Raw genomic sequence first — 17,096 nt, 5'->3', positions numbered from 1 at the left:
GGTAAGCAAATTTTTCTTGAATTTTTCTGGAATTTAGAGTTTAAATAAAATTTTCAAGATTTTTTTGCTTACCCCATTGGCAGATTTTTTATTTGTTTTATGCACAAAATCACTTAAATTTTATAATTTTGGTCTAAAAACTAGACTTATTTTCTTGGGTCGTTTTGCTCCTCAAGAAAAAGCACTTTAATTTAAGAATTTTTAGATATTTTTACTGAAAACAAGACAAAAATACTTTTTTTTCCTTGAAATTCATTTTTTTGCAGTGCAAGAAAAAAATTCTTAGTATTAAGAAATTTAGATATTTTAGATATTTAAATTTTAGAAATTTCGATATTTTCAGTGAAAATGTAGATATTTTTACTGAAAACAAGACAAAAATACTTTTTTTCCCTTGAAATTCATTTTTTTGCAGTGCAAGAAAAAAATTCTTAGTATTAAGAAATTTCGATATTTGAGATATTTAAATTTTAGAAATTTCGATATTTTCAGTGAAAATTTAGATATTTTTACTGAAAACAAGACAAAAATACTAAGTTTTTTTTTCTCGAAAATCATTTTTTTTGCTGTGTAATAGTAACTTCTGGAATGTTTATACATCAGTCCAGATGTTTCAGTGCAGCTCATCAAGTCAGGCGCTCTCAGTTGTGCACTTTGTGTCATTGGTGCGTGCAAGGTTTTTAATGTCATTGGCATACGCTTGTTGGATCGATTGTCGTCTTTGTTGCGACTCAAGGGCGAATCTCCAAGGAGCTGATGGGATGAGAGGTAGATGGACGTTTTCACGGCCCGACAAATAATTTGTTTACCAGCTTGCGTATCTGCACGCCGCTTTCAAGCAGACATACGGACAATGATGCCCCCAATGACAAGAAACAAGGCGCCCTGGTCCGGAGCCGATCGCGCGCTAACAAGCAGACAAATTAGGAACAAAAGTGGCATCAATACGGTTGAGTGACAGGCCTGTCACCGGGGTGTCACAAAGTGCCAATTAACAATGCTAATTAAAACAGTAAACACAAACACATACAGCATGCAGACAGGCGTTTCCTCCCTGCAGCTCAAATCCCCGGTAAGCACCACGTGAAACTGCTGTAGAGGACATAAAGGCCAAACTTGGGCTTTGTGTTTTGTTTGGCAGGAATCCGAATGCAACTTTTAATACGATAGGATGCCATTATGTGCTTTAACACTCATCTATGCACTTAATCAGGTAAGCATGCTAGCATCAAGAGACGTGATAACATTATGCATTAGAGTCCTAACAGGGAGGAGATGACCGTGGTCAGTGCTGGTAAAGGGCTGAGATAAGCACTCTGGTCTGAAGTATTGGTTTTAAGAGCAATGCAGAGGTGCAGGTATCAGATTGGCCACAGGCTGGATCTGACTCCATCCACACAATCAAAGTCATTTCATGCCATAAAGCTGTCAAAGAGCAGAACACTGCTGTATCTGATGACCTCTCCAGACAATCTCCTCCGCAAATAGAAAGAGTGAGAGAGAATCTTGACCATTAGAAGTTAACTCAACAGATAGTAGAAAACAATGAAAACAGATCTCTTCAAACTACATGTACTTGATTCGTTCACTTATTCATGACTATATAAAGTAAGCTATATAGAAGAGCAATATCTTTTGAATGATATAAGTATGAACCTGACCTTACTCAGTCAAAATAAAAGACATCAAGGTTATATTTTCACAGGATGATTTAAAGTAGAAAATTGCAAAAAAAAAAAAAAGAGTTCAGCTTATTGTGATTTAAAGCGCTACACTGCAAAAAATGATTTTCAAGAAAAAAATTCTTAGTATTTTTGTCTTGTTTTCAGTCAAAATATCTAAAAACTCTTAAATTAAGATGAGTATATTGATAAGTAAAATGACCCAAGAAAATAAGTCTAGTTTTTAGACAAAAAATATACAATTTAAGTACATTTGTGCTTAAAACATCAAAAAAATCTGCCAATAGTGTGAGAAATTTTTTCTTGAATTAAGTGTTTAAGAACTTATTTCAAGATTTTTTTTCTCACACCATTGGCAGATATTTTTGCTTTTTTTAAGCACAAATTCACTTAAATTGTATTTTTTTTTGTCTAATAACTAGACTTATTTTCTTAGGTCCTATTGCTCATCAAGAAAATACATCTTAATTAAGAATGTTTAGATATTTGTCCTAAAAACAAGGTAAAAATACTAAGTAAGAAAGTTATTTTTTGCAGTGATTAATGAAATAGAAATTGTTTATTTAATATTAATATTTTAGATAGACTGAGTAACTTAAAGGCGGGATGCATGATCTCTGAAAGCCAATGTTGACATTTGAAATCACCTAAACAAACACGCCCCTACCACAATAGAATCTGGACCTTCTTTTGATAGACCCGCCTCACACATACGCAACCCAGGCAACGATGTCGGTTAGTAGACAAGCACCTTACTACTGATTGGCTAAAAGTGTGTTTTGGTACTTGGCCAGACTCCCTTTTCCAAAGTGTTTTTCAAAAATCATGTACCCCGCCTTAACGCCTAAAATAGTTTTAAATCATTAAAACCATAGTTAAAAACCATTAATCCTCACCAATCTCAAAGTCTTGCAGTACCCTTGTTTGCCAGTAGGTGACCCTCATGCACAAACACGAAACTTTACCAAATACACAAACATTTATACTAGACAACCCTCACAAAACTGAATCAGAAACATGCTACAAAGCATATAAACAAAATTGTTAGCTACGAAAAAGACATAAAACTCCACACAGAGGATTCCAGAAGTGCAAAATCTGTTATTTATCATGTTTGTTAAAATAAAGTGTTTGAATAAACAAACTAAAATATGCATTCCCAGAGCTTTTGAAAATAGAGAGAGAGATTATGGAGTGTACTGAATTATTGCCTCACTATCTGCATTAAAATGCGACATAAAACCAGCAATGCTACTGTGATATGTTGCAAAAGAAATAGCTTGTTAATATAACAGCAACACTGTTGTAAAAACAGCTGAGCTATTTTCATGCTACTGAAAAAATGCAGTTAAAAGTGAACAATATCATTACATTGAAGAAATAAAGTCTTGCGTGTTTGGAACAACAAATGGGTGAGTAAATATATTTCATATTTGGTGCACTATTCGTTTAAGTCTACAGTAAATCCGCTGGGCTTTTCTGATTTAACACTCTGTATCCTTTTATATGTATGGCCCTTTCTCAATCTCAAGACAACATTGCAACATTTAAGTTTGCTGGATTCAAACTGATACGTCTGACACTGAAGGGCGCTGCTTGATTGAGTGGGACTTTTATAGCTTAGCCCAGGGATAACAGCTCTCTCAGTAGCCGTCTGTAGCTTAAAGGCCATAAGAAAATGGCACAGCCGCCATAACGCCATAATAGCCTCTCTTTCTCACTTCTTTGATGACAAAAGTAAAAGACAAAAGTAACCTGTCAGTGGCTAAAAAGCAGAAGCGAGATTATTCTGTTATCGCGGTGAAACATACTCAATTTTATGTGTCAAGCAAGTCCAATACTAATCTTTACCTGAGAAGTAAGCTTCAATATAAAGTATTATTTCGAACAAAAATTGCACTCTAAATCTCACCGTAAATGATACCGTAAATGGTAATTTACGGTAATTCAAATCAATTCCCTATAGAGCAGCTGTTTTTATGTTAAGTGTGAGATACTTTCCATGGCTAGGAAACCAAAATGGATTTTGCCTCCAATTATAGTTAACATCGGTTATGTACTGTATGTAGTGTAACCTAGTATGTAACAGGGCAGTATATATATGGAAAAAAATGTGTCTATACTGTTTTATAAAATACTTTTTTAAATCTATTCATTCGGTGGAATGTTTTATCCAAAACAATTTACAGTGCATTGAGACTTAAAAAAAGTTTTTTATAAGTCTCTGTGTTTCCATTTCCTTTTGTGCTGTGAATGCAATGCATAATTGAGCTACAGGAACACTTGCATCATGATACTGGCCTACAGTAATAGGAGACTTACATCATGACATAGTATACGTTTTTATGACTATCCTAAAAATGCTAACTTTTGAAGGTTTCAAAGTGCAAGTGCGGGGATGGCGTGTCGCTTCATCTGCTTACTCACAACAAAATGCTGTATATAACATCATATAGTTTGTATATATGTTACTGTGATTCATATTTATACAGAATGGAGCGGTTTTATTTTCTGAGCAACCGAGATGGTGCCCCCGGGGGAGTTGATGCCCTACGCATATTGCATACTCTGCGTATAGGGAGCTGCGGTATTAGCTATTTTTGTGCTGCTCAAGATACTGAGTTTAACACTTTTCCAACAAAGTTTACAAAATTTTGCTGCTTTATAGTCCAGGGTCACTTATTTCTTAACGTCAATCCAAACAAAACTGCTCTTAAAAAAATGTGTATTTGCGCAGGCGTATAATGTTTCCTTACAAACTAATATTGCCATCTACTAGCCTGGGTCTGCACGCGTAATACAGCAGATTTTCACTGTTAAAAAATATTTGTTGGTTCAACTTAGTTAATTTAACTTTAAAATATTAGTTAACTCCAAACATTTTTTTAATTGTTGGGTCAACTAATATTTTTAAGTCAAAAAAGACAGAAAATAATTTGCCTTACTTTTTTTGTTGAATTAACTTAGATTTACAAGTCATTTCAACTTACTATTATTTATATTGACTAGAGATGAGTTGTTATAACTATAGGCGAGTTGTTTTAACTTAAAAAAGTAAGTTACCTGGTTGCCTTAAAATATTGCACTGTAAAAAATACTTTGCTGCCTTAAAAATTTTTGTTAAATCAACTTAGATTTACAAGTCATGTTAACTTACTATTATTTATCTTGACAAGAGTTGAGTTGTTACAACTTATAAAATTAAGTTTTAAACTTTTTCAACTATATTTTATAAGTTAAACTTTTTTAAAGTGATACAGGAAATGTTTTATAGATTTTTCATTGTGTAAAAATAGCCTTCATTTTTTTATCATATTGAAACATCCCAAAAAGATGTATCTCATAAACTCACCCAACAAACATATTTTTTCTTATAGTTCTTGGGATGGTAAGACATCAGTAGAAAGTGATTTGAAAGTCACTGAGTGAGCTCTATCAACATATCCAGCTGGGTGTTGAACGAGATCCCAGACTCACTCTGCGCTCACCTGTTTCCAAAACGCAACTAACAAAGCTCCGTCATCAAAGTTTATCTTCCACGTCTCAAATGAAGTTTCAAAACAGCACGACTTGGACATAAAGCATTCCATTATGTCCCATAAATTAGGTTGTTTGTTTGGAGGCGAATGACAATCGTGCTTAATGGCGTCGCTAAGAAGATAGATTTCTAACAAAATTCATATCGGTAAAACGTGTTTCAATAAATGGGACGCTTTTAACAACAGCTGTGGCTGACGTACATGCATTCGTTCAGGGCTCATCGCTCGAAAAGGTCATTTCAAAATACTTTTTTACCACTGTCAATCTGAATTAATAAGTCGTAGTATCCACCTGCAGTAGTGTTGTATGAAGGCACCTTGACGCCACAGCTTATAACGCCTGGGGGACGATGGTTAATATTCGCTCACAGGTTGAAAGCGACTAAGCGGTGCATCAGTCATAAATTTCCCCATTTTTGAGAGACATTAATGGCAGGAATAAATCATTAAATGTACTAAATTATTTCCACAGTGCCACTGTTCCTGTATTCTTGACATGCTCTGCATTACATATCAAGAAAGGATGCATTATGCCCACCAACCAATCATTTTTGTGCACCATTATGCAACACAGTGATATCTCTAACCGGGTGGTGCCACTGTCAACATCAGCCGTCCATTATGTGTGTGCGTGTTTATGTAGTGGGGTTAGTGAGGGTGAATTAATTCCTTTGTGGGTAATTATATTGTTGTCATTGTTTTTGTTTTTATCTGAGAGTAAAGTCATGTCTGTAAAGGTCTCTGTTGATAATTTGCACGCCTCATAGACCTGCCAACCGTCCTGTAAATGTGACAAATTCCAGTGGCCTTTGTGACCCCAATCTCTGAACTACATGCCATGGCAAATTCCCTTTCACTACTGGAGGCTGACAACCTCAAACCTCGCTTGCCACACACACTCACATACACATGCCCCCCCCACACTTCTACAATGTAATCACCTTTAAAAAGCTGTGCCATTTAATTGCAATACAAAGCTAATTTATCTTCACTCTTGTGTGTGATTGTGTGTCATCAGTGGCGTCATGAAACTTTGCTTAAACAGGGACTATGAGAATATAACAGTCCGATTACAATTCTGCCAACAATTATTTTCAATTATTTTAAAGTCCGTGTAAAGTCTTATATTAATTGTGTCCTCAGTTTGTCACAGCATAAAGAAATTTGATATTAACCAGCCAACCAAATTTGAATGATTAAAAAACCCCCAAATAAATGAAATAAGTTACCAAAATTTTGGAAAAACAGGTAGGATTCTCTTCTCTCAAGCACTGGGGGCGTGACCGCTGTCAGCCCTGAAACCACACTCACTCATGAAAAAAACTGCGTCTTTCTCAACGTTCCAATACCGCTACAACCTGAATTGATTCTTGCGATTATGTTAGGGGCGGGGTCATGCTCAGTGGCTCCATTGCGTCATCGAGCCACCATTTTAGCCCCGCCCAAATAATCCTAAACACAGAAATGTGGAAAAACTGTGTAATGGTGTCCATATTTTAATACTACATAGTTCCCAGTCTTTGTAACGTGTTTCAGCAATACATTTCTAACATTCATAATGTGTTAAGAAACAATTCGCTAAAATCACGTTAAACAGATTTTAATACAACTAACATGCGAAAAAATCAAATAGTATACAAAGGTCTGATTGCAAACCTACAAACAATTATTGTCACTGTTAGCATCGCTGATATTCATCTTATTGGAAAATAAGTTTTTTTCTTATGTCATTACAGTCTGTACTACCATGTATTTTCTGTAACGCTGCTTTGCAACAATGCAAATTTCTGAAAGGTGCTATGGAAATAATTTTGAAAAATCTGAATTTTGAATTTAATGGTAACAGATGTCTTATTTTATACAATTAAAATCACTCTTATAGACGGTTTCATCGGACACACGTGCTTTGTCGTGGTTAAGCGTCTGGTCAGAACTTTACAGAACTCATTTGGCAGACGCTGTTATTCGAATTAACTTACAGTGCATTCAATAAAAAAAAAAACACCACCGTTTTTCTATATATTACTATGTTCTTACCTCAACTTAGAGGAATTAATACATACCTATCTTTTTTCAATGCATGCATTTAATCTTTGTATAGCGCGTCATGAATGAGTTAGCATTTAGCCTAGCCCCATTCATTTCTTGGGATCCAAACAGGGATGAATTTAGAAGCCACCAAACACTTCCATGCTTTCTCTATTTAAAGACTGTTACATGAGTAGTTACATGAGTAAGTATGATGGCAAAAAATAAAACGTGGCGATTTTTTAAGAATACAAAAAATGAGAACTATATTGAATGGCGGAAGAGCACTTAGTTTGCAGTAGGGGTGGAACGGTACACAGAAGTCCCGGTTCGGTTCGTACCTCAGTTCAGGCGCCACGGTTCGATTCACTTTCGGTACAATGGAGGGAAAAGCAAAAAAAAAATTAAAGATTTTTTTTGTACTTAAGCTAATCTTAAAAACATAGGCGTCCTTATCAGTGTTATTTTGAGATGTCATGAATATGAACTGAAATGCATTTAACATACTATCTCGTATTTCAAAAATGTATACCACTTTAAGTAATCTTGTACTCATCTTTCATACAAATATGGGTTCAATTGTATTACAAGTGTTACCTAAATACATTTTAAAATTACATTTTGGCCTTATTCCATATTAATGTACTAAAGAACAAAAAAAGGCTCTTAGGATGAATTAATAGGTGTGTACGACTTCACGAGGCGCTGCAAGAAACGACAAGAGGATGACGTCAGAGTAACGCGAGAGCGATTTGAAATCAGCCTCCCCCGCAAGATTTCTCGCGGTACTCTGACGCTGATGGCGCTGCGTAAAGTTGAGCACGCTTAAAAACTGAAAGCAGCTGAACTCGACAGAACTGCCCTGCGTATGCCTGTTGTATATAGCAGGACAATTTATCTCCTACTTCTCAGCTGAGAAATAGCCTAGAAATCTAGACGCACCCTAGCGGCCGCAAAATATATTTGCTGCCAGGGTTTAGTCTAGGCACTCACAATACACTTAACAGCTCCAAAAACCAAAATTTGGTCAGGCCAATCACAACATGTGTAGCGTCTGTGGGGCGGGCTTAACATGATGACGACAGAGCTGCCTGCGACGGTTCCTACTTGAAAACAGAGAATGGCTGCTGCTGCTGGCGAACAGCTTTCTTTTGAAGCGGCTTTGGCCACGACTCTGGAGGACTTAGACTTATGTTTTTCTTTGAGAGAAGAGCAAATAACCCTACTGAAGTCATTTTTACGCAAGAAAGATGTGTTTGGAGTTTTGCCGACTGGTTACGGTAAAAGTTTGATATACCAATTAGCTCCACTGGTGGGGAAACGCATGGGACTCAGCCACAATCCGCTTGTGATTGTTGTTTGCTCTGATTGGTCATAGCGCTATCCTATTGCGTGCAGAGACATTTTGAGGGACAACCTTATATCCCGCCCCTTGCATTGAGCCGTTTGTGTGAAGAGTTGCCAGAGCTTACATCTTGATGTAGGTCTGGCTAACCAGGCTACGTGAGAAATACAATGTGTGGCGTTTGAACTGACTGAAATGCGTGTTTGTCAAGGTGAATGCGTGAGACTTGAGAGCCCTGATTAGATGTATTTCCACTCACATACCTAACAATTGCTGAACAACGCCGATGCAAAGTCCTCGTCTTTTCCACCACTCTCTCGCCTGTACTATTGTAACTGACTGGAAAACTGAAGTTTTGCCAAACTTGCGATGGCTGGCGGAGCGTCTAACTCTTGTGGAACACCACTTGCCATCTTCGCTATCTCTGCTCACTAACTGACTGGACCGGCGTCGACGTGACAAAAAACTGCAGAGTGCCAGAATGTAGACGGGCTCTGATAGAGCGCATACATAGGCGGAGCTCGGATGCATCGGCACCAATCAGAGCTTCAGAGCTAAAGCGGGGCAACAGATTAGCTGTCCATAAAGAACCCGCGTATCTAACAGTAGTTCCGCATTACATTAATTATTTTGCACGCAAGTTTTTTTTATTTTCATACCGTGTATTCTCCGTTTAAATTCATGCACCGAACCGTGACCCCCGTACCGATTCGGTTCGAAACGAATACATGTATTGTTCCGCCCCTAGTTTGCAGCACTTCAACCTTGGCGTGCAGCAACATCATCACTCCTGACTACTCCCCCTCTTGCTCTAACATCTGTCAATATTACTGCACCCGAGGTCGAAGTGCTGCAAACCAAGTGCCCCTCCGCCATACAATATAGCTCTCACTTTTTTGTCTGCTTACAAAATCGCCACATTTTGTGCTACTTACTCGTGTAACTACTCATGTCTCTAAATAGGGAAAACATGGAAATGTTTGGTGGTTTCTAAATTCATCCCTGTTTGGATCCTAAGAAATGAATGGGCTAGGCTAAATGCTAACACATTCAAGACACGCTGTACAAAGATTAAGTGCATGCATTAAACAAATATAGGTATGTATTAATTTGTCTAAGTTGAGGTAAGTACATAGTAAAATATTGAAAAACGGTGGAGTTTTCCTTTAATGCCTTTTTTGTTCCCTGGGCATTGAACCCACAACCTATTCACAGCTAATATAATTCTCTACGAAGTAAGCTACAGGAACACTCAGTCAGTGCATCTCTGCTGTGCATACAAATACATTTTTGAAGCTGTCCCAGCAACCAATAGCCAGCATTACAGCATCAATGTTACTATAGACCTGATATTGTCCGGCTATGAGTAACCCAAAAAGAAACTTAAATTTAGTTACATGCAATTTTTGCCAAAATGAATTGTGAAATGTATAATATTCCATCATATAAGTCAACAGTGATTATAAGGTGTTTGGTTTCATTTATTTATTTATTTTTGGGCTATGGCTTGACATCTGTTAAAAGCATAAATGTTTGCCTTGTTTTAGCCTAGACATCTGGGCTGTGTTTGGACGGCTACTAGACGTCTTTGAAATGCAAAATTGCTTGCTGGTGTATTTCCAACTGTGAATCCGTGATGTGGATTGCAAAGTTATTACAGTATATGCTGCAAATGTAACTTCAATATAAATGGCTCATAGCACAATATAGATCCTACTACAGTATACGCCAGATTGCATAAATTACTCACCAAAACATCTAAACGGCTCCTGAACTTTGCTGCACGACATGACTACCACATCCCAGAGTGACACATTCCTCATTGTTCGCTTGTTTTTGCACACGAGCAATAAACTGCGCAGCATTGAAACACAGCCCACAATCAGCTTTAACCTCTCGCTACTTCACGGCACAGCTGTTTTAAGAGATGGGAAAGCTGTTTCAAGGAGACAGGCTTCACAAATAAGTTATGACTCTTTCCTGTCTGCTATAAATTGCCTTTTTTGTTGTTTCTATCTTTTCCATGTCACTAAAGGGAAATAATCTGCAGGGCTGCGGAGGAATTCTACATGGATGGGTTTCTTATTATCGGGGTTCGGACGGCTGGGCCTTGTAGATGACAACCCACTGAAGCAGCCGGCGAGCGGAGAGAAATGGTGAAAGCGACGAGAACTTACAGCATCAGTCAGCAGCTTTACTGCCTGCTCTGAGATAAACACCAAACAAATAAATAAATGAATGCAAGCGCGCCCTGTAAATACGAAGGTCTAGCAGCCGGGGGAACGTGACTGTGCGATAAAAGGGTGAAAGTGCTCAAACAAGGTGGTTGAGACAGTAAAAAAATAATGCAAAAATAAAACAAAACAAATATTATATGAATGTGTAAATAATTTCCAACGTAAAATAAAAGCCAGTGCCGCCTCATTCATTTTAGAAGTACACCTTTCACAACAGTGACACAAATTCAACACAACCTTTTCTATCGCTAGAGGGCACTTAAGCTACACATATCACTGCATAGGTTTGCAAAAAAGATGCCTTTTGGATCATGAAAGTCATTCCTGAGCAGCTTTCAACCTTACATTCAGATATGAATCTGCACACATAAAAAAATCCACCGTTTCCCAAAAGCTTTCTGGTTCAATATAGCTAGAGACAGTATAATCTTACAAATGTATTCGACTCCGGTTAGTGTTTGCACAGAAAGGGGTTGTAAAGCACGACAAACTTCAACCTTTACACACACACAGTACATTGACTCTTCAATGCATTATCTATTTACACACACACACACAAAAACACACCGACACGCTATCCGACAACAAAACAACAAACAATATCGGCACACTTCTGTTGGCTAGCCGTATGTAACAGACAGCCTGGCCAATACTCCCTCTCCGATAATGATTCCCAGTATAATTAAGAGATCAATACGCAAGCATTGCTCCCGGTAAATAAGGGGATGGAGCTGTACGACCGGCGTGCGGCTAAAACATGGAAGAGAGCAGGACTTCAATACGGTGACATTATCACCTGAGCCTTTAATATTGAGCTGAGATGCCACCTCGGTATGCTGCCTACATTGGCGAGATAATTTCGGAAAGAGAGACAGCAGCACAAGTCATTGGCTTTTGTCTACAGAGCTGTAGCATCGATTCGGGAAAATCGGGTCTTTACACCAGCCGTATGTTGTTCCTCAAGAGGGGTCAAATTCAATGAGAATGGAGTTCTCGATCATTCTAGTTAGAACAAGACTCATCAGGGAAGATAGCAACTGGCTGTTTGCTCATCAATGTTTGGCTTTATCTGAACAAACTGACAAACAACCAAGAAGGTCTATAATACTGTACCTGCAGAGTGATGCTTGCACACTAAGGCTATGTTCACATCAATGGTAGGCCCTGTATTTTACTCCTATCTGATTGAATCCACCTCTTAATACCATCATTATGACGCCACAGCAATAGAAACCATCCATATTATACAGAAACGCAGTATCACAACACTGTAAAAAAAGATTTGTTGTAAACATATTAGAATAAGAGTAAAATTGTTGTCAACTAATATTTTTAACCCTCATAAGCGCCGATTTTCCTGTATACGTTAGAGTTCCGCGGGGGTAAAAATGACCCCAGAGATTAAAAGAGTGATTACAAAAAATATTATATTTTTAATGATACAAATAATATATCTTTTTTTGTATACTTCCAATCTATACAATAATGCTGTGTTTTGGGAGACATGAAGTACTTTTGTACCTGTTTACCACTAAATTCCTCAACTACATCATTGGCTTGCCTGAAAAATACACATAAGTTATGATCTAAATTTGACTTAAATTGTTCTAGATTAAATTTGATCTAGATGTTATGTGTTGAATTCGGCCATCAGGTGTTTAGAAAAAAACATAAAATAATTACAGTTTAGGAGATAAATCATTTCGACCAGCAGAGGTCCATAGAGACCCATTCATTTTACTGGATGTGGCCAACTGCTCACATCACTACTTTAGTGATACATTTTGTGAATTTAAACATTAGAGAAGACATTAAAAGATTTATTCTGTATGCATAGATTTTTTTTGCATTTCCCATTCATTTTCAATTGGGGTAATTTTTACCCCCAAAGGGACTATTTAAGTAACATTTTTTATGCCTCTTTAGAACGACTGAATCAAGTCCAGTTTTTATATGAATCTTGACAGATAATCTGGAAAAGTCACAAAATAAAAAAGTCCACTGAGATGAAGGGAACCATGTTTTTATACTATAGAAAAGTGGGTCGGGGTAAGAATGACCCCAATGGTCTTATTAGGATTAAGTTCAATTTACTTAAAATTTAACACAAACAGATAACTAACTTTTTTTTTCAATGTAACTTTTTTATAAAGTAACTGAAGTAATTGCATCACAGACAGCTCATGCTGCGAGAATTTATAAATCTGATATACGAATGCCATATATCTTTTTTTACACGTTTGCATGCCCAGTATGCATGAACGGTCTTGTTTCATCTTTTCTGAAACGGCAAGCATAAACGGTTTCATTGGACGCAGAGATGCTGCTGCAGTTACACCTGGCCAAAAGTTAACCTCCAGTCTGTGTTTGTTTATCTGTCTGGTAAGTGGCTAAACTGAGCTCTTTAACAAATAGCTTTTTGAAAATAAAAATGTTTTGGTTGCCTAAAGACGAGGGGAGACAATGCGCATCCCAGACAGCAGACGACTCAGGGCTGGATCCGCACCAGGCCTTTCTGCCAGAAGTTAAATTTGGGACACAAAAGCTGTTTGTTTATGTCAGTGGCGATGCCAGAAATTTTACATTTTACAATATAAAGAATCTGGTCATATAATTAGAATATCATCAAAAAGTGGATTTATTTCACTAATTATATTCAAAAAGTGAAAGTTGTATATTATATTCATTCATTACACACAGAATGATATATTTCAGATGTTTATTTCTTTTAATTTTGATTATTATAACTGACAACTTACGAAAATCCCAAATCTCAGAAAATGTGAATATTGTGAAAAGGTTTAATTTTGAAGACACCTGTTGACACACTCTAATCAGCTTAATTAACTCAAAACACCTGCAATGGCCTTTAAATGGTCGCTCAGTCTAGTTCTCTAGGCTACACAATCATGGGGAAGACTGCTGACTTTGACCATTGTCCAAAAGACAACCATTGACACCTTGCACAAGGACGGCAAGACACAAAAGGTCATTGCAAAAGAGGCTTGCTGTTCACAGAGCTCTGTGTCCAAGCACATGAATAAAGAGCGAAGGGAAGGAAAAGATGTGGTAGAAAAAAGCGTACAAGCAATAGGGATAACTGCACCCTGGAGAGAATTGTGAAACAAACCCCATTTAAAAATGTGGGGGAGATTCACAGTCAGTGCTTCAAGAACAACTACGCAAATGAAAGACCTGGGTTTCAGCTGTCGCATTCCTTGTGTCAAGCCACTCTTGAACAACAAACAGCGTCAGAAGTGTCTCGCTTCTGGACTGCTGCTGAGTGGTCCAAAGTTATGTTCTCTGATGAAAGTAAATTTTGCATTTCCTTTGAAAAATCACAGTCCCAGAGTCTGGAGGAAGAGAGGAGAGGCACACAATCTAATATTCTAATTATATGACCAGCACCTGTATTGGTTAAACAGATTACATTACATTTTGTTGAGTCACGGATCTAATTTTTGGATCAGCAAAAAAGGGAAATAAGGAAAATAAAATAAAAATCAAGAAACTATATGCATATGAAAATACAAAAGTTACAAATAAAGTGAGGTCTTAATAATAAATAAATATAATGAATAAATATCTCTGTCATCTTTATTCTATAAATTACATATAATATATTTTTTAAAGCTATAGAAGTGATTTTCCTTTTGTCTTCTCTTGTTTGATTAACACAATGACACAAACATTAACAGTTTTCGGTCTTATTAAAAAACAGCTCACTTTATCATCATCTTGCGCTCAAATTGCTTAAAATGGCTTGAATGTACATATTTGCAAGGTTTAGAAACACATGCAAATTATAAACTTTCTATATGAATAAAATAAAACGTATTCCTGAATAATGCATATTTGAGCGATTATTTTTAAAAAGATTATCATTTATAGGTGATTTTTTTTGCTTTTACACCAATTTATTTTGAGTCTCTTCTGACTGGGTGGGCCAGCCATCAATCTGAGTGGGTCAGTGCCACCCTGGCCCTTATGTATTATGTATGCCCTATTTTTATAAAAACAAACAATATCAGGGCTCCAGACTGCCACCAAATGGTGCCATTTTGCCACCAAAATTAGAGAGTGTGTCACTGAATTTTACATACAGTCGCACATGTGCGACCAGTAAATTTGATTTTTTTTTTTATGTGACACTGAATTTGAAACAGCACATTGGACTTTCTGCATCTATCATTAAAGTATTTATTAGTAATACAGTGGAAATTAGTAGAAATGTGAATATTTGGTTAGCATGTTGATTTACGGTGTGTGCCCCTAAATTTTCTGGTTGGGTCCCTAAAATTTTCTGTGCTCCTAGTGAAAAAAGTTAGTCTGGAGCCCTAAATATAAACGTAGCCGAAAATGATCATATATATACTGTACATGTATTGCATGTAACATGATATGATAAACGTCACATGAACGATGGTTGGTGCACATAAGGACTGAATTAGTAGTTGGAGGAAGAATAAAGGATACAGCCGTCTTCAGTGTACGGCACAGGTGAGGTACTTCCTGCTGTCAGGTAACTGTAGAAGGAGACCTCCAATGTGTAGCAGTATGATGTGTCATCCAGCAAACCACCCAGAAACCGACGGCCGGTGCCCGCCTTGACCAAATCACGGTTAAAAGATGTACTGGACTAGAGAGGAAGAGAAAAGAATAGTAATGATAAACTTTTTACTATGTTATGGTCAAATATGGACATTTATTTACCATAAATTAGATGTTGGGTAAGTCCACATTTTACCCAAACATTTTTACTGTATGAATAAAGTAGTATAATAACTTTAAAATGATTCTCAAGCAAACCACTTTATCGCGCAGTAGTCTCAGCGAAGCTATGAAGAGGAAGCTGCTGATCTGCTTTAGCAAACTAATTATGGATTCTATTAGGTTGCCTTGCTAATTTATGCCGCTTTGTCCATTACAGAAGTACTTAAGTATGCTGGCAACTTTTCCAACTTTTCTTGCAGTTGTGCGCTTGCTTACACCGCACTATCTGCCTAGCTTCTGCGACTTTCCACGGCTCAGCTATAATGGCTGGTAAATGTTTGCTTTGCCCGGGAAAGGTGACTGACTGATCTGGTGTCAGGGTGACGTGAAGCTGGTGGCTAAGCACAGCGGAGACACGATGCTCTCCAGAGGCGACTCTGCCTCAATATGCTGCATGAACTTTGGGATGCTTGTGTGCTGAATAGGCAGAGAGAGAGGGCAACATGCCAGCTGGAGACCTGTCCTCTGTGTCTTCTTGTCACACATGCAGACTTACCCAAAAATATGCATAATAATGCTAACGAATTTGGTTGCTTGGACCGATTTTTTTGTTGCTTTTGTGCAAATTTCTAGTTTCTAGGTCAATAGGCTTTATGCCCAGCTGCACTACTTCCTGAACTTCAGACAGCTCCTTGTTTCCTGTCTGCCATTATTGGACAAACTGATTAATCCTGGTGTGTCTGATTATTGCTGTTGTGACAACTGAGGTCAGGCACACCTGGATTAATCAGTTTGTCCAATAATGGCAGACAGGAAAAAAGGAGCTGGCTGAAGTTCAGGAAGTAGTGCAGCTGGGCATAAAGCCTATTAAAACATTACATTAGTTGCGCAAAGGTTGTGGGTTTGAATCCCTAGAAACATGCAGATGAAAGTATATCTGAGTAAATTAATGCATTGCAAGTTACTTTGGATAAAAAGTGCATGAGTGTAAAAAGTGGCTGGGAGGTTGATTAAAGCATTCACTTTTTGTGCGTCATGAAAATTATTTTGTGAGTAAATGATGACAAAACCTTTCTTTTTCAGACCTGCCAACCTTTACGCATTTTGCGTAACAGATACGCATTTAGACATCAAACTACGCTGCTACGATTTGTCACTTCAAAATACGCGAAAAGCCTTTGGTGGCTTTGAGTTAAACAGTCTGTGCATTTGCGCACTAGGCAACTCGTCTATCTGTGTAACCGCATTGGGCAGCAACCTGTTGGTAAAAGACGACGTCGACCAATCATAGCGCTAGTTTTAAACTCTTCAAAACGGAGAGCGGGGAGCCGTCGAAGCGAATAACGAAAATAACGAAATTGTTTTTCATCCCGGTCCATCTTCATACTGTGACTTGTTTTACAAGGGAGGATGGTTCTAAACACCGTTTTTAAAGGTAAATGCCTGGGCAGGGTATGGGAATTGTGAATTGGATCCATTGTAATAAGCCTGCCAAGTGCCAACCAGGGGCGTCTAGACGCCTTACTGTTGTACGTGCCCTAGTGTAAATCTG

At 37.6% G+C, this 17,096-nt stretch overlaps 1 protein-coding gene across 2 annotated transcripts in view; it reads right to left on the bottom strand.

Moving 5' to 3' along the window:
• agbl4 (AGBL carboxypeptidase 4) overlaps positions 1-17,096 on the bottom strand; it is a 524,893-nt gene that overhangs the window by 10,093 nt on the left and 497,704 nt on the right. For both annotated transcript variants that reach the window (XM_055168759.2, XM_055168758.2), the window contains one exon: positions 15,308-15,470. In XM_055168759.2, the coding sequence (XP_055024734.1) occupies positions 15,308-15,470 (163 nt within the window). The remainder of the gene's footprint in view (positions 1-15,307; positions 15,471-17,096) is intronic.

Source organism: Misgurnus anguillicaudatus, chromosome 5, assembly GCF_027580225.2.
Source record: "Misgurnus anguillicaudatus chromosome 5, ASM2758022v2, whole genome shotgun sequence".
NCBI lineage: Eukaryota > Metazoa > Chordata > Actinopteri > Cypriniformes > Cobitidae > Misgurnus > Misgurnus anguillicaudatus.
The sequence above is the reverse complement of the archived record's forward strand: the minus strand, read 5'-3'. Positions and strand labels throughout refer to the sequence as shown.